This window comes from Panthera pardus, unplaced genomic scaffold (assembly GCF_024362965.1).
Source record: "Panthera pardus isolate Hobbes unplaced genomic scaffold, ASM2436296v1 HiC_scaffold_7, whole genome shotgun sequence".
Taxonomy (NCBI): Eukaryota; Metazoa; Chordata; class Mammalia; order Carnivora; family Felidae; genus Panthera; species Panthera pardus.
The window spans coordinates 5754969-5779929 of record NW_026527002.1 but is presented as its reverse complement, the minus strand read 5'-3'; the positions used below and the strand labels follow the sequence as shown (position 1 = coordinate 5779929).

The 24961-nt window shown below is 46.7% G+C and overlaps 1 protein-coding gene across 2 annotated transcripts in view; it reads left to right on the top strand.

The window, feature by feature from the left end:
• Positions 1 to 7214: 7214 nt before the first annotated feature.
• Positions 7215 to 24961, top strand: part of OPRK1 (opioid receptor kappa 1) — a 28501-nt gene continuing 10754 nt past the window's right edge. The window contains exons 1-3 of one of the 2 annotated variants that reach the window (XM_053896212.1): positions 7215 to 7350; positions 7658 to 7947; positions 23073 to 23425. In XM_053896212.1, the coding sequence (XP_053752187.1) occupies positions 7691 to 7947; positions 23073 to 23425 (610 nt within the window). In that variant the 5' untranslated portion in view covers positions 7215 to 7350; positions 7658 to 7690. Of the gene's footprint in view, positions 7351 to 7657; positions 7948 to 17623; positions 17735 to 23072; positions 23426 to 24961 lie in introns of those variants that run through there. The other variant, XM_019435254.2, reaches the window with a different exon arrangement.

The window sequence follows — 24961 nt, the reverse complement described above, 5'->3', positions numbered from 1 at the left end:
GATTATCTCTAAATGAAAATCTCCTGACCTTGCTCTCCCTTGAAACTCATGTTTTTATGCATAAAGTGAAATCATACGATAATTGTACGAACCATGAACCACACCAGTAATGTGCTCATGTTTTTAAAACGGCTCTTCCGATTCAGCTCTCGGAAGTTTAAGATCTGAAGTGCCTTCAGCTATACTCCAGACGAGGGTTTTCAAGTAGAGAGGGGGCAGTAAAGGTGGAAGTGGAGGGACACCCTCCTCTTCTCTAGACCCATTTGGTGTAGATTGCATCAGAGATGAAGAGACAGTTCAGGAGATATCCATGAAAAGGGTCCCCTGCGAGGATTCCCTTTTTACTGTGTGCCTTCTAAGCCAAATGAGGAGCATGCAAACACTGAGCATAATTCCCAGAATAGCAGGCCTGGTGACAATTTTTTTTTTAATGTTTTATTTATTTTTGAGACAGGGAGAGACAGAGCATGAACAGGGGAGGGTCAGAGAGAGGGAGACACAGAATCCGAAACAGGCTCCAGGCTCCGAGCCGTCAGCACAGAGCCCGACGCGGGGCTCGAACTCACGGACCACGAGATCATGACCTGAGCCGAAGTCGGCCGCTTAACCGACTGAGCCACCCAGGCGCCCCAGGTGACAATTAATGTAAGGTGTTAATTGGGCGGTGCTGGAGATCGGCAATCCTATTAGTTTGACAGAAAACACACCGACCAAAGGAAGAAAAAAGAAAGAATCCCTCAAGTTCTAACATGTTTCTGTAAGAAGCTTGAGGCAAAACTATATGAGATATGATGTTACTGGGAACCACATAAAAATGTTCTAATTTCTCCAGATAATTCACATAGCGTCTAATCAGCTGAGCCACAATGTGGCTTCAACACGTGTGGCCCTAATGGCCTGTCAGCGTTGGATCAGTTGGCCACGTCTCTCCACAACAGCCATTGAGGACACCCTTTGGCCAACCCCCCGTTTGGTCGGGACCTACAGGGTGTGGAGCCGGACGATGTTTTAACCTCAATGGAAACATGTCCAATGTTGATGGTTAAAAGGGAGAGGAAATCTCTTGCTTGGGGTGCCTCCGTGTTGATGGTGTTTTTGGCATTAATGCACTGGCTCTTCCATTCTAAGACAACTCAGAAGGTGAGCTCTTCCCAAGAAAGTCAAGGCTGGGCCAGACAGTATCTTTTCGGTTCCACGAGAGCCTGAGGGAAGACAGATCATCAAACACAAAAGTGTCATCTTCCAAAATGAGCTGAAAGAGAGGCAACCAACTCCTTCTCTCTGAGTGAGGGTGGGTCAAGTGTGACGGGGTGCCTCTGCCCAGCTCCTTGCAGCAGGGTGCCTGTGACCAGCAAAGGCCCTGTATGAATTGGGGCATGTGGGTCCTACGAGTTACCTTAAACTTAAGAACCGAGAGAATTTGTTTATTTATTTTTTGTTTTTGTTTGAATTCCAGTTGGTTAACATACAGTGTTGTATTAATTTCGGCTGTACGATACAGTCACTTAACACTTCCACACGTCACCCTGTGCTCACCACCACAAGTGCCCTCCCAACGAAAAGGTATCTATAAGGTGTGGAAAGAGCTGAGGGAACCGAGAGGAAGATGAATTGAGTACTTCAGTGGGAGAAGCAGGAGGTGGGGGGGGGTTCTTCTACCTTTTGGCTGAAGCGGCAAAAAGAAGGAGGACTTCTTGCTAGGACTTCAGTTTCCACCCACCCTGTGATCTCTTACCGGGGTACCTTCCATACCTGGACTTGACCAGTACTTTCCGGATACAGAGCAGGGTGAGGAAGACAGAGAGTGGAGGTATGGGGCAAACAGAGGTTATCCACATGGTTCTGGGAGACAGGAAGGCTGGTATTCTCGTGCCTCAGAGCTGGGTCCTTGACTCCTAAAGACCACACAAGATGGCAGCCTGGGACCTCGTCCAATACAGAGAGGGCAGCCCTCACCGTGCAGTGTGCACAGTTCTCCCTCCTGGTGGCTGGCCCGGCAGGTGGGTCTTTCTGTGTCCACAGTGAGATACCAAGTGAGGAACGGCCGTGGGCAGGGCAGAGGCAGGTGCATTTTCCACGAGCCAGGTGACATAGTCCTCTTCTCCAGACTAAGCGTTCCTTCAACAGAGGACCCTAACATCAAGTGGCTCCTCAGACCGTCGTTATGTCTTATTGTCTGTTCCCTTCCGTTCTAATGCACAGACAGCAAGCGCAATTTTAATGACACATCATGCCAGGTCCCCAGTGACTTTTTTTCTTTGGCAGGTATCTTATGTCACATTCTCTGTCGTGCGGACACTCATCACCTCTCCTTGAAGTGCTCCCTTCCCTAGATCTCCCTGACTCTGCTTCTCTTTCTCCTCCTTCATTCATGCCCATTTTATCAGTCCTCTTTGTGAGATCCCTGTGAAAGGGTGTGGCTTCTCGGCATTGTCTCATCAGCTCGACTTCCTTGCCATGTTACCCTTGGCACCCTTATTCCCTCCTTGGTTCTAACGGCCCTCCACCTCTCCAGCACTGACTCTCCCCAGCGTTAGAGACTCCCCCCTGCACCACATACGCAAATGCCTCCCTGGGGCCTCAAACGCAGCTTTGCCAACTCCGGGCTCATTGCCTTCTCCTCCAAGCTTGCTGTGACTTCTTCTGTATTTCCTATTTCAGTTAATGGTGTCGTCCTCCACTTGGTCACCCAAGCATAAGCCTAAAGTAGTTCTAGGCTCTTCCTCCTCCCTAACTTCTATATTCATTCAAACTACAAGTCTTGCCAATTTAATTTCCTAAATGGTTCTCAAAACCATCATGTTCCCTATTTGCTCAGCAATTACCTTGCTGTAGGGTCGGATCCTCTCTCACCTCGACCATCACAATAGTTTTACGGCTGCTTTCTCTCCAAACGCTCCCTCCTCAAACCCATCAGCCACCACCACGACCTTGCGATCCACTCATAACCCCTCAGACTGTGCATTCTTCACTTAGGTCTCCCTCCATCCTCCACCCTACCCTCACCGCCGCACCCCTGCACCTCCTGCGAACACTGCAAACATGCCATAAGGCGCCCTTTATTGCCTTGTGTTGCCCCAATCTCTGTCCCTCCCCATCCTAGCGCCCGTCATGGGACCAGCACTGAATTTTCAAAGCGGTGGACTCAAGTCAATCAAGTTGTTCAGGGTAAGAAGTTTCAGGCTTAAGCCTCAGCTCCAGGACCATGAGAAAGTCCTCCGTTTACCCTTCATGTATATACCGTGCGGGCATGCATCACACTAAGATGACTTGTAGGGGCAACAGTACATGATGCGGATTCAATCAGGAGCTTCTCACATCTGCTCTTGTCTCTTCCAGTACGGCCTACAAATGAAAGATAAGCGAGGTTTCGAGAATCCCATGTCCGAGCGTGCTGTTCTGCCTGAGATTCTTCACGCGTCTTACGCCGAGATGCAAAACCTTCACCATCTGTCTCTCAGGGCTCAGTGTAATCTTGACCCTGACTGCCATTTTATCTTGGGCCACACTTCCCTGGGCCCCCAGGCTCGGGTTCCTTGGACTCCCCTTAGTTCCACAAATGTGCCCCACTCCTGCTCGTGTATGTTCTTTACGTACGCTGTTCCCTGCCTGGAAGGGTCCCTTTTTCCCTTTTCACCTGGAGAACTACCACGGTCTTTAAGCGTCAGCTTCAATACCACTTGGTCCTGAGGGGCTTCCCTGATGCTTTTGTAGTAACTAAGGTTCCCTGACATCTGGGCTGAGGGCCCTCAAAACACACACAGGTGCAGGTTGTACGCCTACAATAACTCACGGGATGCCTTCGCGACAGAGACACGAAGGGGGCTTAAATCTTTATAATGGCAGCTTGCAGATAGGTGTTAGTCAAGTGTCTCGAAGAAGGGGGGCCCTTTTTTATTGTGCACAAACTTGTTGCCTTGGCTGCTGGCTACCTTGTTTCCTTAAACATGTTTCCTATAAAACCCCTGCCAGGGTTCACGGTAGTTGTTATTAATTTTTCATAACGTTTGAAAAAAAAATTCGATTCTCTCACACTAGATTGCGCAACCCGATCGGGAAAGGACTGCCTTTGTCTTGTTTACTGTTACTCCCTCAAGTCCGGCCTTCTCGCCTGCCACTTGGGGACACACGTGACAATATCCGATGCGTGAAGAGCGAAGTGACTCGGAGCATTCTGGCTCTTCATAGGCCGCCCTGGCCACACCCGGCGTCTTAGGCAAACGTAACTGTACCCTTCAGCTACACACTCATTGCACGTTGTTAGAGTCACGAAAAAGCGAGCTGATCACAGGGTACCGGTGGGCTTCCCAGTCTGCACCGGTAGACTGCCACTGGTGCATCTACGCTGCCAGTCCAAGACCGATGCCAAAGCACCGGTCACCCAAGACATTCAGCCACAAGAATGCCTGAAAACCCATTTTCAGCCTTAAAAGGGCTTTCCGTGTGGTTGCAGGCACAGTGTTTGCATTGAGCAGAGTGGCGGGTAGGAGAAAGCGGTAGTCAGTTGAATAGCCCGGGCTGCATCTCAGGGCATAATAGTTTACAGCATTTGAGCAGTTTATTTTGTCCTCACTATTTTCTAAGCTCTTCTCCGACATTATGATAAAATCTCATACGCCTGACAACCTGAGCACGCATAAGCAGCCTTCCCCACTGTATTCAGAGACACCGGCCACGTTCCCCCGGCAACTGCCGCTGCCTGAAGGTTTCTTAATGCTCGGCCCATTTTGGGTTCACTTTATTTGGGCCGTTAGTTCGGTAAAAAAAAGGGCAAAAAAAAAAAAAAAAAACCATAGGAGTATTCAAATGAAACAAAACTGCTTTTACCATAATTAGCAATCCTTTGCCTTCAAAACACTGTCCCAACTACCAGAGGTTTCTTATTAATGATCGGAATGAGAACATCATCTTATTAGAAGTCCCAGAATGAGTTGTGCTTTCATTTTAGAAGGGCCCAGCAAACCTCTCCACACACATAACTGTGTATATTTATGAGACACACGGGGAAGTCAAAAGTTCAAATCATTGGAATTAATTGTATCACCTAAATCTTTTCAAGTAATAACCTTTCTTTTCCTTTTTTTTTTTTTTTTTTTTTTTTGGTCCTTGACAAGTAACCCCTCCTCTATATGTTTTGTTTTGTCTTTTGGGAAAGAGTGGCTCCACATTTGCTCCCTTACATGAAGTCATCCTGTGTCATCAGCTTGTTTACACAGGGCCAGAAATACCTGTGTTTACAAGGGCCAGAAATACCTGTGTTTGAGCCCAACGCAGAAAAGTTACCAGTTGTGTGAGCCCCCTGTGTGCTAAATACAACAGCAAAAACTAACCAAGTGGTGAGTGCAAGAGGAAGATTAAGTATTGTAAATACCCTTTCAAAAGTATGTTGTACAGAGACAGTTGTATATATCTTTAATGCATGAAGTCATAGATAGATACATAGATAGATAGATAGATGGATAGATAGATAGATAGATAATTCTGCCTTTCCCAGCTAATTTTCCTTTAACATACCTCTTTTAATTTCTTTCTTACTTAGACACTGCTTACTTTTCAAACAAAACGTCTTCCTGGGTTGCTTTGGTGGTAGTCTGGGATCCCTGTGGCAAGAAGCGAGCCCCCAGACATCTGGAAAAGACCGTCTGCCGTCTTCCTATCAGAGACGGACCCTCAGACACACGGAGAGCCCACGGTTCTGATGTTCTGTGAAAGCAGGTGTCATCTTTTAGTGACGATCTGCAACCAAACCCCACAACACGTAAGATTTGGTAAATTTCAAAACTCCTATGGTGCCCGCCCGGGGTTGGAGGGATTCTGCTGGGCAAAAGAGAGCTTCCTTGTGCTTCTTTGAAGCACACTCCTCAAAGAGCTCTGCGTTTTGAGGCTGTGATGAGACTCTGGTGGTCAAATCCCTCTTTAGGGGTCACTGTATCTTGAACCAGGTTGCAGCTCTCTTCGGCTGTCAGCTGATGAATGGAATGACTGTATACGCCATTATGGTGTTCTGAGCTGGGGGGAGTGGAGGGTCATGTTTGTCTCCAGAAGTCAGTCAGCCTTGGAGGACGAATCTACTTAAGAAACTCAGGCACCCTGGTCTCCTGGCGTCCTGGCTCCCATATCCCATTGGGAAAGGGGAACTTCCCCACTCTTGATTCAGGACCTTCACTTCGGAGCTGAGTCCTGGCTCCCTTGCTGCAGCCCACCCTAGTCTGCCTTCCTCTTCCTCACTGTCCCCGGGGTCCCATGGCCCGAGGGCCTCTTTCCCCCAGCAGAATCCGACCGCCATCCTTGGACTGGCAGCGTGATGCACGGAAATGATGATGACCGAATTTCCCTATGGGGGTTCAGGTTCTTGGGGGTTTCCTAGAGAAGGCACCCTAGTGATGGAAAGGTGAGGAGAATGTGATGGTTGCAGGGATTCATGAAAGAGGTAGAGACAGTTTGTCAACTCCTGGACCAACACTGAGGCCTGCGTAAGGAGAGTTACTCATCCGCAGGTAAGTAACACCTGTCACGTGTGGTCCGTGTCATCTCAGAGAAGACTAGAAGGAACCGAATGCACAGAAATATTCTATTGATGTATTTTTTTTTAACGTTTATTTATTTTTGAGACAGAGAGAGACAGAGCATGAACGGGGGAGGGGCAGAGAGAGAGGGAGACACAGAATCTGAAACGGGCTCCAGGCTCTGAGCTTTCAGCACAGGGCCCGACGCTGGGCTCAAAACTCACGGACCGTGAGATCATGACCTGAGCTGAAGCCGACGCTCAACCCACTGAGCCACCCAGGCGCCCCTCTATTGATGTATTTTTAAGTCATCAGTATTTTACGATCTGGCCTAACTGGATTACTTTGCTTTTTGGATGGGTCCTCCAAATACTCAGAAGTACACTTTTTGTCCCCGGGAACGAAGGCGACAGTAGTTCGAGACTCTTCTGAATACTCCAGATGCGTACTCGCCCTGAGGGGGCAGCCCCTTCCTTACCACTAAAGCTCAGTGGCACAGCGGCTCTGTCCTAGGGGCATCCAAGAGCCGCTGAGACCCGGGGCGAGCCTCGGGGTGGGGGGGGCCCGGGGCTGGGCCCGCCCCCGCCGAGTGGGCGGGGCCGGGGGCGGGGCGGAGCGCCCCCGCGCGCTCGGTGCGCCCCCCGGCCGGCGAGCCGGCCGAGTCCGGGCCGCGTCCTCCCGGCTGAGCCGCCGCGCGTCGCGGGAGCCGCGGGGACGGCGCTGGGCTGAGCGCGGGGCTGCGGGTGCGCGGCGACCGCGAGCGCCGAGCCGGCCCCGGGAGCGCGCCGTGCCGCCCCGGCCAGGACCTGCCCCGGACCGCCGCGCGCGCCTCCGGGACCCGGGGGTGAGCTTTGGGCTTCCGACTTCCAGGAGCGGGGCCGGCGAGAGCGGGCTGTGTGCTCCAGGGCTCTCTGGTCCCTGGGGGCCCAGAGCGGCCGGGTGGGGACCGTGCCGCCGCGACGGGGGTGGGGGGAGGGGGCGTGCCCAGGAAGGGTTGGGGGCGGGTTTCAGGAGCCGGGGACCGGGAGCGAGCGCGGGACGAGCGCCGGGGGCGGGGTGGGGGGCCTTCGGCGGGGCCCGGGCTCCCCGCGCTGGCTTGTGGGCGGCAAAGTTTGCCTCTCCGGGTCCAGCCGGTTCTCGCGCTCCCGCAGCCCCGCAGGTGCCGCCCCTCCTCGCCGCCAACCATGGAGCCCCCGGTCCAGATCTTCCGCGGGGAGCCGGGTCCCACCTGCCCCCCGAGCACCTGCCTGCCCCCCAACGGCAGCGGCTGGCCGCCGGGCTGGGCCGAGAGCGACGGCAACAGCAGCGGGGGCTCCGAGGGCGCGCCGCTGGAGCCCGCGCACATCTCTCCTGCCATCCCGGTCATCATCACCGCGGTCTACTCGGTGGTGTTCGTCGTGGGCTTGGTGGGCAACTCCCTGGTCATGTTCGTGATCATCCGGTGAGTGCGGGGTCTGGGCGCCGTCGCGGCTGGAGTGGGAGGCGGGGTGGGGGTGGGGGGAGTGAGGCTCCCGGGGGTGGGTGGGGGTGGTCCAGTCACCCGGACGCCAGGTGGGGCGCCAAGCGGGTGGCGGGGATTCTAACCCGTCCTTGCCGAGCTCCGGAGATTCTCAGAGCGTGGCCTCCTTGAAGTAAGGGATTTCCTGGAAGAGTTTTTGGTGGGGGACTGCGAGGCTCGCACTGCGCAGATCGGGCCGCCAGCGGTGTTTTGAGGATTTGAGTGACAGTCCTCTTGCCCCCCAAGCCCTTGCTGAAAACTGTGGTCAGGGAAAGTACTAGGGTGCGCAGCAAGGTCAGCGTCTCCTGGAAAGGGAGCTAAGTTCGTTTGTCTGGCCTTTTTGCCTGGTTGCCTGCCCCAGTTTGGAGCGCTTGGTTTTGTCCTCCGTGAATATTTCTTAAGGTAAGATTCAGGCCCATCGAATGCACTGGAGATACTTCAGAATTTCCTGTGACTCATCAGATTGGTGTTACGGTTTATGAAGCAAAAGCCAATATACTATTTAGGGTTGTTGGTATCCACACATGAGCCCTTTTAGTACTGAAATGTCATCTCATTTATTAAGAATATCAGTGATTTTTGTAAATAAGCCATCTGATATTTATCCTCTGAAGTGTGGGTTGTGGAGGTTTTCAAAAATTGCTTTGCTTTTTATTTTCCACCGAGGGAAGCTGAAGGTTCTATTACATTGTTCTTTGATAGAATTACATGGAAGTCGGTTTCTAGTAATGAATACCTAAATACCCACGTATATAGGCTAGTTTTCTGGTAAGTGAAATGATTCTTATTTTGGTCTCTTTCAACAAAGAAAACAAGAAGAGAAAAAAAAAATCTCAACTTTGGCCTGGAGGCCCTTTGAAATATGTGTGTTTTACTTTCTGGAAGATGTAATGCTTTGGAAATGCACCTTGGAGAGTGGATAAGGGGTTTCCATTCCTTTGAGATAAAGGACAAAGTCACTCTTTTCAGGGATACTGAAGGATGAAGAAAAACTACTTTAAAAAAAATTCTCACTTTAGCTCCTTATTTATTATGAACCTTAAGAACATTATCTCCAGTAGCATGAGTCTTGAGATATAATCATCATAATAAAATGCCCATGTATTTATCTGTGTATCTAGTCTTCAGAGTTTCAGGTTTTTTATCTTCATCTGTGCTCCGGACCTAAAACCCATCATTTAAACCTCCAAATATTATAAAGCTCATTTCACCTACAATTAGCGTTTGTACCTTGGTACCCTGGGTTTCCATAATTGTGTATTGTATTTTACAGGAATTCTATCAGTGAGAAGTAAAGGCTACAGAGGGAGGGGAGATTTGAAAAGCACATCGTTTTTTCAAGTCATTAGTAATTTCAGGGCTGTTCTCCATTAGAAAGACGATTATGGCAACTGAAAGCAAAGAAAAGACAGCTGTGTTCTCAATTTCAATTAAAATTTTTAGGAGATCTTTGGTTCAGAGGCTGTGGTTTTGTGAGAAAACATTGTTACACAAAACGAAGATGCTAGGAACAAAAGCAACTCTGTTCGTACTTATGTCATATGTAAGTGCACCGGTAAAACAAAAACATCTTCTTGATATTTGAATGAACACCTGAAGTTTTGAGTTTGAGAAGAGCTTCTTAGTTGCTTAACAACTATTATATAGCCCTGCAGAGTAGGATAAAAAGGAATGAAGAATCTTAAAATGTGTGCAAAGACAACTCCGTGGGAGAACAGTAGACAAGAAATAGAAATAGAAATGAAACATAAATACATTTAACAATTACATGTAATTGTATATAATTAATAATCACCTTTATAAATAGTAATATAGTATACTTATTAATTATTCATATATTTATGTAACATGTGATATGTAATTGTCTATATGTACGTGTGTGTGTGTGTGTGTGTGTGTGTGTATGTATACACATATCTCCAAAAGATATCCAGGAATAAAATTTGCTAGAAGGGAATACATCCAGCTAAACATACACAAAAAGTTAGCTGGTTCACGTAACACCATTCGTCTTCTCACCCCAGCCCCAACTACTTGGAGATGAAGTATGAAAGGTGAGGGGTTATGCTATCGTCCTGGAATGCCAACGTACGGAAACATTGGTTTGCTTGCATCTATAGCTAAGAGGACTAAGGAGTGTTTAGAATCAGTTCAGACTGGGAGAGGGTCAAAGAATTGAAAAATAAAGCTTCAGAAGAGAAGTTGGTGGCCTCAGGTTTATTTCGCTCCGAAGAAGCAGCTGAAGATTTGAAAGGGGGGCGCTGTGGTGTTCACATGGGAACTGAGAGCCCAGGCGGAGTGCAGGTTCAAACGCGGCTTTCCTCTTCCGTGCTGAGGACTGAGCGACACTGTTTGAAAAGATTGAGGATCACTTTGGAGAACGACGCTTTTAAAACATTATACATTGGAAAGGGTCATGGTTCAGTCATCTGGGACATCATTCTAGAGACGGGATTTAGATGCTTGGATGTCAGGACAGGTACGGGTCTGAAATGGCCAGCTCAGACCTGGGGAGAAAGTTAGGGTTGTGGAAAAAGGCTTGGATTATTTTTTAGACCCGTCTTACAAATAGCTTTCCCACCTTGGGTACCTGAACTGTTGCCCAGTATCCTCCGAATGTATTGAAAGCTTCAAGGTTTTCGTCATGTCTTAGTACCAACTGCCTTAACTGCCTCATGTGAGGGCACGGTAACTTCTCACCGTGAGCACCTTAAAACGAAGCACCCCAGCCTCCCTTCTCGCCAGGCTTTCTGGTTTGTGGCCCTGGGGTGGGAGGTTCTTACCTTGGCCCTGGATCTACGTCTTTGGCTCCTGCCGACACTTTGGGTGTGCCCACGGGCGTGGCGCTTAGGTGTGCTCTCCCGTGTCCCTCACCTGCAGGGCACGCCCCGATGCCCACCCACACCCGGGTCTCGCCAGGCGGTCTCACCTGGGACATCTTAAACTTCCATCCTCCCACAACTTGCACGCATACAGCTGTCTCCCCCGTAGCAGACAGGACCAAAACTTAAGGGTCTGCCAGGCCGGTAAAGCTGTCTACTTCGTGTGCGTTACTTCGTTTAATCTTGATGAAATAAACTGACTGAAGTGGCACCTTGCTAACTGCGGAGCCAGCCTGAGCCAGGTCCTTCCTGTGCTTTAGTCCACTGCCCAGCTCAGTTCCTGCTGTACCATTCTGGAAACCTGTGGATGCCTTCTTGCCCGGCAGCCCTTCGTTTTCTCCCAGACTCTCTCTTCTTCTGGCCTCACCCGGACCTTGTGAGGCATCAGTCCAACCTCCCTTGCCAATACACTCAACTGCCTTGCCTTCTTGTCCTGCCTCTGTCTTCCACCAGAGCTTCACCCTGGATCAAGCCACGACCTTGTCTTCCTGATTCCTCTACACAGCTAATTGAACTCTGCCGAATAAAGTCACTGTTATCTTTGCCGAGGCCAGGTCGCCGCCTTCCAAGTGTATCTGACCCCAAGTCTGCCTGGTTTTTCTGTGTCTCTCTCCTATTTCCAGAAAGAGCCAATTCCTTTTCCCATTTCTCACTTAAAAACAAACAGACAAACAAACACCCAACCCTAATTTAATCAATACTAATGCCTAAGCCCTCTCCCCGACCATAATTCTTCATGGTCAGGGGAATGGTCTGACCCAGTTGTGCACCGTGACTCTAGAATCCAGCTTCTGGGAGCACTTTTCCTACATATGTGTTTCGGCAGCCGCCCTCCCCTCGTTCCTTGCCATCTCAGTGGAGACGTTTCCTTCTTTCCGTCCAGGGTAATTCCCTGCCCCTGTGAGCTGAATCTCCTCACCTCCTGCTCTTCTGGAGTCTCTGCTGTGTCAGGGATCTCCTTCCTACGCTATCTGTAATCTCTTCACTGATTTGGTCTCGTAAGCATCGGGAGGGACATCCTCAAACCTCTGTCATCTTACAGGTAATCAATGTCCATGACCCTCCTACTTTTCTGGGTTCCCTTAGCTAATGGCTTCTCATCTTCCTGTGTGTTGTAGGTAAGCTTCTTGGAGGGATAATCCCTCTTGCTCATTTCTTTGTCTGCCATCCATTCCTCAGCCCAGGGCACTTGGGTTCCCTCCCTGACGCTCTTTTACCAAAGTTAGAGCATCATCATGTTTCCGATGCTCATTTTAGGCTGGCTGTCCCCTAACTTCTGTGGAGTTTTTTTTTTTTTTTAAGTTTGTTTGTTTATTTGGAGAAAGAGGGAGAGAGAGTGAGGGCACGAGCACACCAGGGAGGGGCAGAGAGAAAAGGAGAGAGAGAATCCCAAGCAGGCTCTGTGCTGACAGCTGCGGGGCTCCATCCCAGGAACGGTGAGATCATGACCTGAACTGAAATTGAGAGTCGGACACGTAACCAACTGAGCCACCCAGGCACGCCATTCTGGGGAGATTTGGCACGCTCGACCAATCCTATGCCCGTCGCGTTCTCAGATAGCACCCTGTCCTTGACTCCCTGCCACGCCTTCTGGGTTTCTCTTGTCTGCATCATGGACCCCTCTTCCTCTCGTGTTTCTCGATTGGTTGTATTTTCCAGAGCCTTCTCGGAGCTTCTGTCCTCACTTTGCATGCTCTCTGTATTAGTCAGGAATCAACCAGAACAGCAGAACCAGTAGGAGATGTACATGTGAAGAGATTCGTTGTAAGGAATTGGGCTACGTGACTGTGAGGCTGGCTGAGCAAGTCTGGAACCCGTGGGGCAGGTGTCAGGAGAGGCAGGCTGCTGGCCCCGGGTGGAACTTCCTTCTCAGGGCGGCCGCTGCTCTGCCCTATGTTAGTGCACTAGGACCTTCATGACGAAGTGCCACCCATGACTGGGTGGTTTGAACAATAGAACTTGTTTTCTCACAGGGAGGACAAAGTCTGAGGTCAAGGTGCTGGCCGGGCTGGTTTCTTTGGAGACCTCTCTCCTTGGCGTGTAGATGGCCCTTTTCTCCCTGTGTCCTCACAGGGTCTTATGTCTTGTGTATCTGTGTCCTAATCTCCTCTGATACAGACACCAGCCATATTGGATTAGTGCCCACCCTCACATCCCATTATACCTTGATTTTACCTCACTTTGCCTCTTTAAAGGCCCTGTCTTCAAATACAGTCACATTCTGAGGTACCGGGGTTAGGACTTGACTGCGTGTATCTTGAGGGAACACGATTCCGCTTAAACACTGCCTGTCCCCTCTCTGTGCCCCTTAAGAAAACACCTTCCTCAAGCTTCAATTTCTATGATAGTTTTGTATATACGTTCTCTTTTGTTGAATTTAAAGAAAAGTTTTACTCTTGCGAAGGTCTGCATCTTGTTGAGTAAAATGTAAGGATAAACAAGGGAAAAATTATTAGGGCAAAAATAGAAGGAATCAAAATTGCTTGTTCCTTGGTCTTAAGGTTTGCCTTTTTCTTTTCTCATCAGTTTTCCTTGCTTCATGGCTACCACAATAAAGACCTGTAGGGTGTCAATCCTCTGCTATCTTTGCCCTGAGAGTAGAAGACTTTTGCGTCCCTACAGTTTAACCTGGGCAGTGTTGAAGTGTCCTAAAAGGACATTTGTAAGGGCTTGGGAAAACAAAACAAAACAAAACAGAAACCAAATCAAAACAACCAACCAAACAACAACAACCAACAACAACAACCAGAACCACAAAAATATTCTGGATATGGTTCTATTTCCTGAACTCAAATTTCTTCTCCAAAGGCAGCCAACCCACCCGAGCTTGCTGGGCACACAGGTTGTTCTTTTTACAAAGGCACCTGTTTTCTTGCTCATAACTTGGGGGAGCAAGTTTCCCCCACTAACTTGGGGAGTTAGTGTTTCCTCCCCAAGCCACTGACAGGAGTCCCACTGTGCCGAGACCGTCTTAGGTTACGTGGCATATGCTGACTCCGGTCACCCCTGAGTTCATGTGGGCCCCATGGTTGAACTTGGGTCAGTCCCAGAAAAGGGTGTGGCTGTCACCAAAGTGGGGAAGTATGAGAAGTGAGGCGACACAGTCAGAGTACTGCCGTGCCTGCCTCTTTTCCATCCATCGCTGTAGTTATATGTACACATATTCCAGATTTTCTCAGATGTCACCGTAGCCTACCTTGGATAATATCGCCAGACTACACCTGGAGAGGCGTTGAAGACAAGGCAGAGACTTGTGGGTATAATTAACCTTGTGCTGCCCCCTATCTGACATCAGCCTTACCTCAGGCTTTGATTGAAAAATATGTTCTAGTTTATCCTGAGCCCTCTCTTGGAATCAGCATTAAACGTTTCCTTTCAAGTAAGCCTAGTAAAGATCGGTCCAGAAGTCATTTTCAAAAGTGCCCATCTTGCATTCTCGGAGTAATTATTACTTGACAAGCTCTTAAAAGAGAGAATCGGTTTCGTTGCAATTGGTGATATGGATTAGCAAAATGGAATTAGTTTCTTCCCTGTGGAACGTGATTGTAGCCGAAATCCAAATCCTTGTGGACGGCGGCAGAGATCAGAGACTAACCAGCTGCCCCTCCCCCCGAATACAAAAGAAAAAGAAAGAAAGAAAACCAAGCTGGTCATCAGCTATCCAGGTCCTAACGTTTAGCAGACTCCAGGCACAATTGTACTCTTCAAAATCACTTCCTGTTTCTGTTGACTTTATGAATCTTTACAATTTTCCGTGGTGACAGTCTTATAGTTGGTTTTAGGAGGGACTTCTTTCTGGCTGGGAGGTGTTTGCTCCTCTCCATTAATCACTCGGCTGTATCTCTCGAGCAGCAGTATCTTGGTGGGAACTGTGCAGCTAGCTGGCACCTTCTTCACTGCAGATTAACTTCCAGATGCACTCAATTCCTCTTGCCCCCGGGGGATGCGGGTGGGGGGCTCTGTCCTCAGTGCAAAATCGTAACATTGTATGGCTGCAGGGCAGTCTTCTCTCCTTTTCTCTAAGGTTTGGCTTATGTGGTTTGAGTGGTGCAAATAATGCCGGCTCAAAACTGTATTAAAAGATTTATTTATCCCCCCACAAAAAATCAGCCAATTTCTGTTTCTTTCTTTGGAGGGGATGCCAGCTTATGTCTGAGATAAAGAAAATTTACGTAAGAGAGTAGATTATAGGAGTAGGGATAATATCGTAAAAGGCTTATGTGTGTGTGTGTGTGTACGTGTGTGCGTATTTTTATTTAAACGCTTACCTCCTTCCCTGGTCCAGCAGGCCAGACTTTAGATGAAAGAGGAGAAAAGCAGAAAGCATGTGATGACTGTGTGATGAATTCAGAGATCCCAAAGGAACTGATCCAAAGGTGGGGAGGGAAGCTTTCAGATTAACAATGGCTAGAGTTCTGAGCGAGCATTTTCTTTAACAATGGGAACGATTTTCTCAGTATTAACTCCTTTAACTTCACCAGGTGCTAAACTCTCTTCACCTAGTGAAGGGGGTGTTTCCTTCTGGTAGAGGACAGAGCGGGAGGGTTGTCTTCTCTCCTTTCTACCAGCATCCTGTGGCTTACTTTAGCTATGTCAGTTTTCTGTATAAAATTGGAAAAAGTCATTTGAGATATCTGTATACTTCTAAGTATCCAGAGAGCTGACGATTGGTACACGTCAGTCATCTGAGGTCTGTAGTTTTCTACTGGACATTGTTAGGCATGATAGTGCACAGCTGGATACACTAGACCATTCGTTCTGGGAGTCAAGGCCATGCCAACAGAGAATGAGCAGGTCCAGGGCACCAGCTATTGTAGTGAAATCACCACTCTGCATTCTCCCACCACCCGCATGGACAGCCTTGCCGGCCATGCAACATGACCCATGTCCACCATTCCAGCTGTATCTCACCGCCAGTGTGGTCACTGAGGTGGTGACAGTCGTGGGATGCAGGGACATAGTCTGCTCCACTGACTTCCTGTAGCTTTTGCTCTTTGCACGTGGATGAGTAATTCTGGGGAACTGAAGGGGCGTGACCATCTACATGAATCCGTGTGAGTCTATGAATTCACATAGCGAATTCACATAGTGACTATGTGAATATAGTGAGTATATTCAATTGCAGAGTCAGATCATCGGAGCAAGTGACTGAATTTCCCTTCCTTCCCTTAAATATCAATAAGCTGTTACCCCTGAGGAAAGAACCATAATTTCAATAGTAAATAATCCAAAAACATGTCGGGTAGCCAGTTAATTTCATCGGGATGAACTGAAAGTCATCTGGAGAATTCTCGGGGCAAACTCCTTGTGTTTTCAAATTAACTGTTCTGAAAAGTCACATTGGTAAAGCCATCATTTGTGATCATTTAAACATAAAATCTGGAATGCTCTAAATCTGGAAAATGAATAAATCATGCTCGTTGGCCACATAGAGAAGAGAGTGTCAAAACACGTCTCTCATTGTGCTAGTCTTCCGCTGTTGGTTTCACAGGACTCTCCAGAGAAATGTCCTTCTCCTGAGCCTGGTGTGTTGGGGGTCTTGAGACCCTAGTGCCTGCAGCCCCAGGGCTGTAATATGGCAGCCAGCTTCCTGTGGGTCAGGAGCCATTGGTTCACCAGACCAAACAGCCATTCTTCAGGTGCATTCTGTTGGCCCTTAGGTGTCTGCTGTAGTAAAGGGATCCATTCAGAAAAATGACCACTCGGGTGTGTGTTTCATTCTGTTGGCGCTGTGGTTTCATGGCTACTCAGAAGGCTCAGCTCTTACTTCCCACTGTCTCACTCGTTTGTGGTCTGAGGCAAGCCATTTACATCCTCCTTACTGTTTCCTCACCCAAACAATGGGTATTGCTTGTGGAAAAACTCCCAACACGATAAAGTACCCGACAGCCTTTGTCCAGAGGGGGGCATGCTAATGTTCTATACTCATGTCGCCTGAATCATGCCCCATTTGCTCATCTCAAAGGTTTTTTTTTATTATTATTATTTTTTTTACCCTCATGATGCTTACTTAACCACACTTACCAGAATGTTTTTCAATCTTGAGCTGCTGGAAGAAGCAGAATTCACAGAACCACATGATTTCTCTGATAAAATCTCTGCCTCCTGGAGAAACTTTGGAATGACAGCTCCGACTTCCTTTACTCGTGAGGTGTGCACTCCACGAACCCCTGAGAAACAGCGAAGCGCAAGATCCTGTCCAGGTCTTCTCTTCTTTAAAATGTGCCCCGATCTCTTCCCCACACACTGATCCTTCCCTTCCGTCTGTCCCTCTAGTTCCTGTGGTAATTTTTGACTCCACTGGTTGAAAAGCTCCCCGGGGGCGCGGTCTGTATATTGAGTCTTTCAGTCACGCTCAATGGCCAGTATGTTGCTGGGTATGGAGCACTTACAAATGTGTTGAAATAATGAAACGATAAAGACAGGGGATGAAGCTTGACTCTAACAGGAGAGAAGAGAGGGTGTGTGTATTGTCAGCGTGGGGGGCAATTGTAGGTAAGAGCTAAAAATGCCTGGAATCCACAAAATGGAAAACCTGTGTGTGTATTTAAAGATGGATGATGATTACCCATCAAGATCCTGGGTGTATTATGCTGTCGCAAAGCTAAAAAAAGAGCTCCTGATTGAAGAAGCATCATTTAAATTTCAATTCAAACAGCACTTGGGCAGTGTACCTCAACAGGAAGGGATGCTGCTAACCCAAATATGGGCTCTTCTACCTGTATATTGTCAGAGCACAGGAAGGGATGCTGCTAACCCAAATATGGGCTCTTCTACCTGTATATTGTTAGAGCACAGGAGGCGCATGGGAAGGACGAGGAACCGTCTTGCGACTGCTGAGTTGCAAGGTCAGTGTTCCTCCCGCTCGTGCCTCATTTTTCTCACGGCAGGTGCCCCGCTCTCCCAGAACCCCCGCCTGGTGACGCTGGTTCCTGACGGCTCAGCAAAAACCCTGTTCGTGTATGACTGCCAATCTAAGAGCACCTCCCCTCTCAATTCTCTGTAGGGAACTACGGTAGGAAGGTCTTGAGTTAATGTGTGCTGGGGAGCATTTCTCACTCCCGGAGACACGTTGTGCCGCTTTGCCAGGCGATGGCTTTCTTCATGGCCCGACCCGTGTCCCTTATCGTCATCTCCAGGTTTGTAACATTGGCAAGTGTCGCAGGGACAGCCCACAGACTTTGCTCTTTTCGTGCCATATGCTCCTGTGGGGCGTAAGCTAAAAAGTGCAACCACTCACTGCCAGCCCCCCTCCAGCTTCTCCAGACGAGCCAAAACCTTCCCACCCAGATGGTGCCATTTTACTTGAAATACTCGCAAATTTTTGTAAAGCAGTGTGGAGGAAATGGAACATAATTTCATATCTTCTCATAGTAAGAAAGCTTACTCCACCCGCCCCCCGCCCCGCCCCGCCCCGCCCAGGGACATCTGATTGAAAGGACTAACTACTCTCTCCATTTGATGAAATACAAACAATCCCCGAGTCCTCAACCAGACCGCCTTTGACCAGGAGGGTCTTATCGTGCTGTCACAGGATCCAGTCGGGTAACGTGCCTGAAGGACCGTCAGCAAATCCTCATTGAACTCGTAGTGTATTCACTACTCAGAATTATACCTGTCAGTTCTCCCTTTCGGTGTGGTAAATGAGATCATGACCTGAGCCAACATCAAGAGTCCTACAGCTCAACCAGCTGAGCCACCCAGGCGCCCCTTGCAATCCCTTTTACAACCATATGACCTTGAGAAATGCACGGAAGTCTGGTGATTCTCAGTGGCTTTAGCTGTAGAATAGGGATACTGATACCTGCCATGTGGAGCTGGGGTGAGGACTGAGTGGGGTGCATCTGTGGGACGTACAGCAGAGTCTGATGCAGGGAGTGTTTGAAATAAGTGGGTATCGAGACTGTCATCGTTAACATGAACCAGTTGGAAACCAGAGTGATGCGGTGACATCAGCATGCTGGCAGATACGGGGTTGTCCATGGCAGGAGGGCACAGGACCATCTCTAGGTCTCTGGTAGGTGTCTCCGGCCCCCGGGGGTGACAGTGGTAGCTCCCACGTGAATGGTCTGAGAAAAGCTTGTTTCTCAGGGAGCAAGGACTTTTGCTTGGACGAGTCTAGTTAAAATTTTGTGTAATTTGTAGGCATTTCTGTTACAGGTGCTCATCTCTCTTCTTCTAAGATCTGATGACCAGATCTGAATTCTTTATAAGCTCAAGGCTTAAGCAATTTCATACATTTACTCGTTGAAAGTCTTTTTGGAAGGCTTAAGAGCAAATCACTCATCATTTTATGATTGCTTAAAGGTGCACATTATATTTTATGTGTCAGCTTTTTATTTACATTCTAGGTAGTTAGCATATAGTATAATGTTAGTTTCAGGAGCAGCATTTAGTGATTCATCGCTTATGTACATCACTCATTGCTCATCACAACAAGTGCCCTCTTTAATACCCACCACCCGTCTAGCCCAACCCCCACCCACCTCGCCTCCAGCAGCCCTCAGTTTGTTCTCTATAGTTACGAGTCTCTTATGGTTTGCCCCCCTCTCGTTTTTTTCCTCCGCCTGTATTCATCTGTTTTGTTTCTTAAATTCCACATATGAGTGGAATCATATGGCGTCTGTCTTTCTCTGACTTATCTCACTTAGCATAATGCATCCTGGTTCCATCCATGTCAGTGCAAATGGCAGGGTTTCGTTCTTTTTGATGGCTGAGTAATATTCCATCGTGTGTTCCACTCCTTTATCCACTCATCAGTCAGTGGACATTTGGGTCCTTTCCATAATTTGGCGGTTACTGATAAGGACATGTTATATTTTATCATAACTCCTTTTTTATTCCATTCATATTCTTCCAGCATATAAGCTCCCAGGCATCATTTTTACTATTATCTTTTGTATTCAAGCTAAACCATGGCTCTGACGAAAAACTAGGTTCCTCTCTTCTGGTCGTAACTGATGGCTTCCACATACGTAAAGGAGGGAGAGGAGATGAAGACCATGGAGTAAATTAGACATATTCTCCGGAGCAGGGGCATTCCGTAGTTATCTCAGGAGCTCTTTAAGATAAGCATTATATTTCTCATTTTAGAGTTGAGAATCCAAAGCCCAGTTTTTAGTGACATGTCCAAAATCTAACAGTTGGAGGGAAACATAAGGACCAGAACCCAGGTCGACCCAACTGTGTAAGGCAGGGGACGTCCGTCTAACTTCATAAAGTAAGAGGAGAATATCAAGGTCACCAAATCCGAGAGCAGAAGTTAAAGGCACTGCTTGCTAAAATCTTTGTTGATATCAGGGATTTGTGGGGGAGAAAATGGAAAGAATAGGAGGTCGGCCTGTAAGATGCGCTTTTCAAACATAAAACCGCATCTTAAAGAAGACAGTATTTGAACAGATACTATTTCCGTCTTGCTCCCTCGAAACGTTTGTTCTGTCTCAGCAAGTGGACCTTCCCTAGTTACCTGTGCCTTTATAAAACCTAAGCCCTGAGCATTGGTCATACACATTTAATCACTTTCTAGAACTTACAGGCCACTTAGTAATATTTGAGTGAAAACTGCAAAGGGAAAATATGACATATTTTAAAGTAAACTCCTCGTTCTCCAGATTAAAGCACTGCTTAGATGGCAGAGCATGAAAATGGAAACCAACCGCTCCTGACTCTGTGGCCGTCTTGACCGTGCCTTCATCCAAGCACTGACAGGCCATTTCCTAGCAAGAAGAGGAGAGACCAGGGGAGGATTGGGGGGGGAGAGGGGGGGTGGGACGATGAGAATGAAGTATGATCCTGTGTGTCACACATTTTGAGCCAGGTCATCTACTGCCTTTATGGCCATTTGATTTTATTATCTTTGTGTAACAGGAACTGAAACTCAGGAAAGTTTTACATTGAGCCCAGACGCAGGATGATCTGACTTCACAGAAGACCACTCTGCCTCCCAGGAGAGCCCCGGCTGTTCTGTCACTACACGTTAAAAGACATTTCTTATGTGGATATTTATGTATTGAGAGACACCCTGGCAGTGATCAATAATAACCACCGAGCTTGATTTTGTAGCCAAAGCAGTAGTTCTCCATAAGACATGTCCTTACAAATGCCCTTCAATGAAAGCCAAAGCCATAACATTAAGAAAGGACACGGGGCATGGCTGAATTACTTACGATAAGGTCTGCAAATCAGAGGTGTGTGGAAAGTAATTAACATGGATTTCCCCTACGTATCTTAGCATTTGGCCTCTGAAAACCTGCCGATAGCATTTGGAACATTTCCTGCCCCGTAGATCCCTGAGGGAGTGTTCTCTACGTAAAACAATCCTTTTAATTCCGTTTCAGTTGAAAATGGAATTGTTCTAAACTTCATGTTATGATGGAAAGAATCATTTGGGCTTAAAGGCAATCGTTCTTGACCTGCTTTGAAAATTACCATCCCCTCAGTTGGAAGAGGAAGCCACTGATGTGCTTTAAACATCTCTCAAGATGAGAGTAAAGAAAAACTGAGTTATTTCTCACCTACTGTGCTAGATTACATTGAGTGCCATGATGTGTATAAAGAAGAACTCAGTCTGCTTTATGTACACAATGCATTTAAGACAAAAAAACTAGTGGCACACTGGCAAACAAAATCAACAGACTTAGTTGTGTTTTCCATTAAGATGGAAAGTAATTTATTTATTTATTTATTTATTTATTTATTCATTTATTTATGATTTAAATCCAAGTTAGTTAATATATAGTGTAATAATGATTTCAGGAATAGAATTTAGTGATTCATCACTTACGTATAACTCAGTGCTCATCCCAAAATTGAATGTTATTTTCAAAGTGAAAACTGGATAAGAGGGTACTGTTGGTGGGAACGCACACTGGTGCAGCTACTCTGGAAAACAGTGTGGAGGTTCCTCAAGAAACTAAAACTAGAACTATCCTACGATCCAGCAATTGCATAATTCAGTATCTACCCAAAGGATACAGAAATACAGATTTGAAGGAGTACGTGCACCCCAATGTTTATAGCAACATTATCAACAGCAACCAAACTATGGAAAGAGCCCAAGTGTCCATCGACTGATGAATGGATAAAGAAGATGTGGTATATGTGTGTGTGTGTGTGTGTGTGTGTGTGTGTGTGTGTGTATACATATATATACATGTATATGTACGTATATATACATGTATATGTATATATATATACATATGTACATATGTACATATATACGTACATATACATGTATATATATATACATATATACATAAAATAGAATATATGTAACTATATATATAAATTTTTATTTATATTTATATAAAATAGAATATATATATAAAATAGACTATATAATATACATAATAGAATATTACTCAGCCATCAAAAAGAATGAAATCTTGCCATTTGCAGTGATGTGGATGGAGCTAGAATGTATTATGCTAGACGAAATAAGTCAATCAGAGGAAGACAGACACCATATATTTCACTCATATGTGGAATTTAAGAGACAAAACATACATGGGAAGGGGGAAAAAGGGAAGAGAAGGAAACAAACCACAAGAGACTCTTAACGATAGACAGCAAACTATGGGTTGACAGAGGGAGGTGGGTGGGAGATGGGCTAGATGGGTGAGGGGAGGGCACTTGGGATGAGCACTGGGTGTTGTATGTAAGTGATGAATCACTGAATTCTACAACCGAAACCACTATTGTATTGTATGTTAACTAAAATTTAAATAAACTAAAATTAAATTTAAAAAAGAAGACCATTTTGGATTTTCAAGAGACATAATCACAATGACGGGTTTCTCAAAATGACCCTGAGGAAAAGTTGAGTAAGTTTCATCTTTGTTTTATTCAGGGAAACGGAAGAAATAAATTGTGTAAAAAATGCTTAAGGCCAAGCAGCTCCAGGGTTAAAATGAATTGCCAGTCACAAAATAAAGACCTGTGTTATACACAAGTCTGTCCAAAAGATCTATATGTGTATTCACCTATTTATGTATGCTATCCTTTGCCTTTTTTAAATTTAATTATATTTTGAACACAGCACGAGAATAAAAGCTAGGTAAAGTCAGAGACTTTTGCCCATTGTCTTCTACTACTCCTAATGTCTAGAACAGTCCTTTTGCCTATTAGACGCCTAATATGGATTTGACCTGGAGATGAAGAGAAATGACCTTGTTTCTTGTCTTTTAGATACACAAAGATGAAGACAGCAACCAACATTTATATATTTAACCTGGCGTTGGCGGATGCTTTAGTTACTACAACCATGCCCTTCCAGAGCACCGTCTATCTGATGAATTCCTGGCCATTTGGGGACGTGCTGTGCAAGATTGTCATTTCCATTGACTACTATAACATGTTTACCAGCATATTCACCTTGACCATGATGAGCGTGGACCGATACATTGCTGTGTGCCACCCCGTCAAGGCTTTAGACTTTCGCACACCCATGAAAGCAAAGATCATCAACATCTGTATTTGGCTCTTATCGTCATCTGTCGGCATATCCGCGATAGTCCTTGGAGGGACCAAAGTCAGGGAAGGTAAGGACCATCATTGTCACCTCATTTGCAAAAACCTCACTTCTAATGATGTAAACTCCTGATGTGCAAGTGAGTAGGACACACAGCTAGGGGAAAAACCAAAAGCCAGTGGAAATACTATGCCTAAATCCACGGAAGATGAGAAACACAACCATTTGTGCTGTCCGTGTCTACACATAGGATAGGATAAAGACATTACCCAGATACAGATGCCCAGCCTATCTGCTCTTCTGGAAGTGCTTATCAGAATCTGGAGGAGTGGGGATGAAACAGGGAGCCACAGGCATGTGGATTTTTAGAATACAATTACATTGCATCCTGGCGATTCTAAGATACACCTACTCACTCCTCGTCTTTCTCCCCAAAAGAGGACCCTAAATCATTAGACGTCTATGCTGGCTCTTTACTCTTTTTCTTTAGGTGTTAATCTTCGCGTCCCTATCATAATAGCTTCATCTGGCTGTAAGCCATTCAAAATCGGGTTCACAGATGGATGATAGTACACATCAGCAAAACTTAGATTTTGGACATTTTAGTTCTCACCCAATGCAAACAGGATACTTGATGTTTCCCCAGTATTTCTAAGACGGTGGTTCTAACACCTGGGTACTTTAGAAAATACAGTTGATCCTTGAGCCATGTTGGGGGGGCACCAGCCCCATGCAGTTAAAAATCTACGTCTGACTTTTGATTCCCCAAAAACTTAACTACTACTAATAGTCTACTATTGACCCAGAAGCCTTACTGATAACATAAATAGTCAACTAACATGTTTTGTATATGTTCCTATGCTATATTCTTAGGATAAAGTAAGCTAGAGGAAAGAAAATGTTATTAAGAAAATCATAAGGTAGAGAAAATACAATTATAGTACTGTACTGTATTTAGAAAAAAAAAATCTGTGTATAAGTGCACCTGTGCAGTTCAAACCCATGTTGTTCAAGGGTCATCTGAACTCATGCCCGGGTCTCACCTCTGGAGGGTCTCTGGGTTAATTGACCTGAGGTACCGTCTGGGGGGTCAAGATTTTTTTGATGGCCCCAGATGACTCTGACCTGTAGCCTCGGTGAGAATTGCTGCTGGGGAAGTTTTGCTTAGAGATTCCTTGGGAAGAAGGGAGCAGAACCATCACTTTGGACTTTATAAATGCTATTTACTGCTGTAGCAGTTCTCTAAATGTTCTAGTTTATTAGAGAGGCTCATGATACCTGGGAATACAGATAGTTGAATACGTGTAGTGGGGGGCTTGCCAGATCAAAGAGAGGGCAGGTGCTAAAATCCTAGCTTACGTGGCATAGTCCACATTAAAAAAAATTTTTTTTGAATGTTTATTTTTTGAGAGACAGAGAGAGAAAGAGCATGAGTGGGGGAGGGGCAGAGAGAGAGAGAGGGAGACACAGAATCCAAAGCACGTTCCAGGCTCTGAGCTGTCAGCACAGAGCCTGTCGTGGGGCTTGAACTCACGAACCGTGAGATCATGACCTGAGCCAAAGTCAGACATTCAACTGACCGAGCCCCCCAGGCGCTCCTGGCACA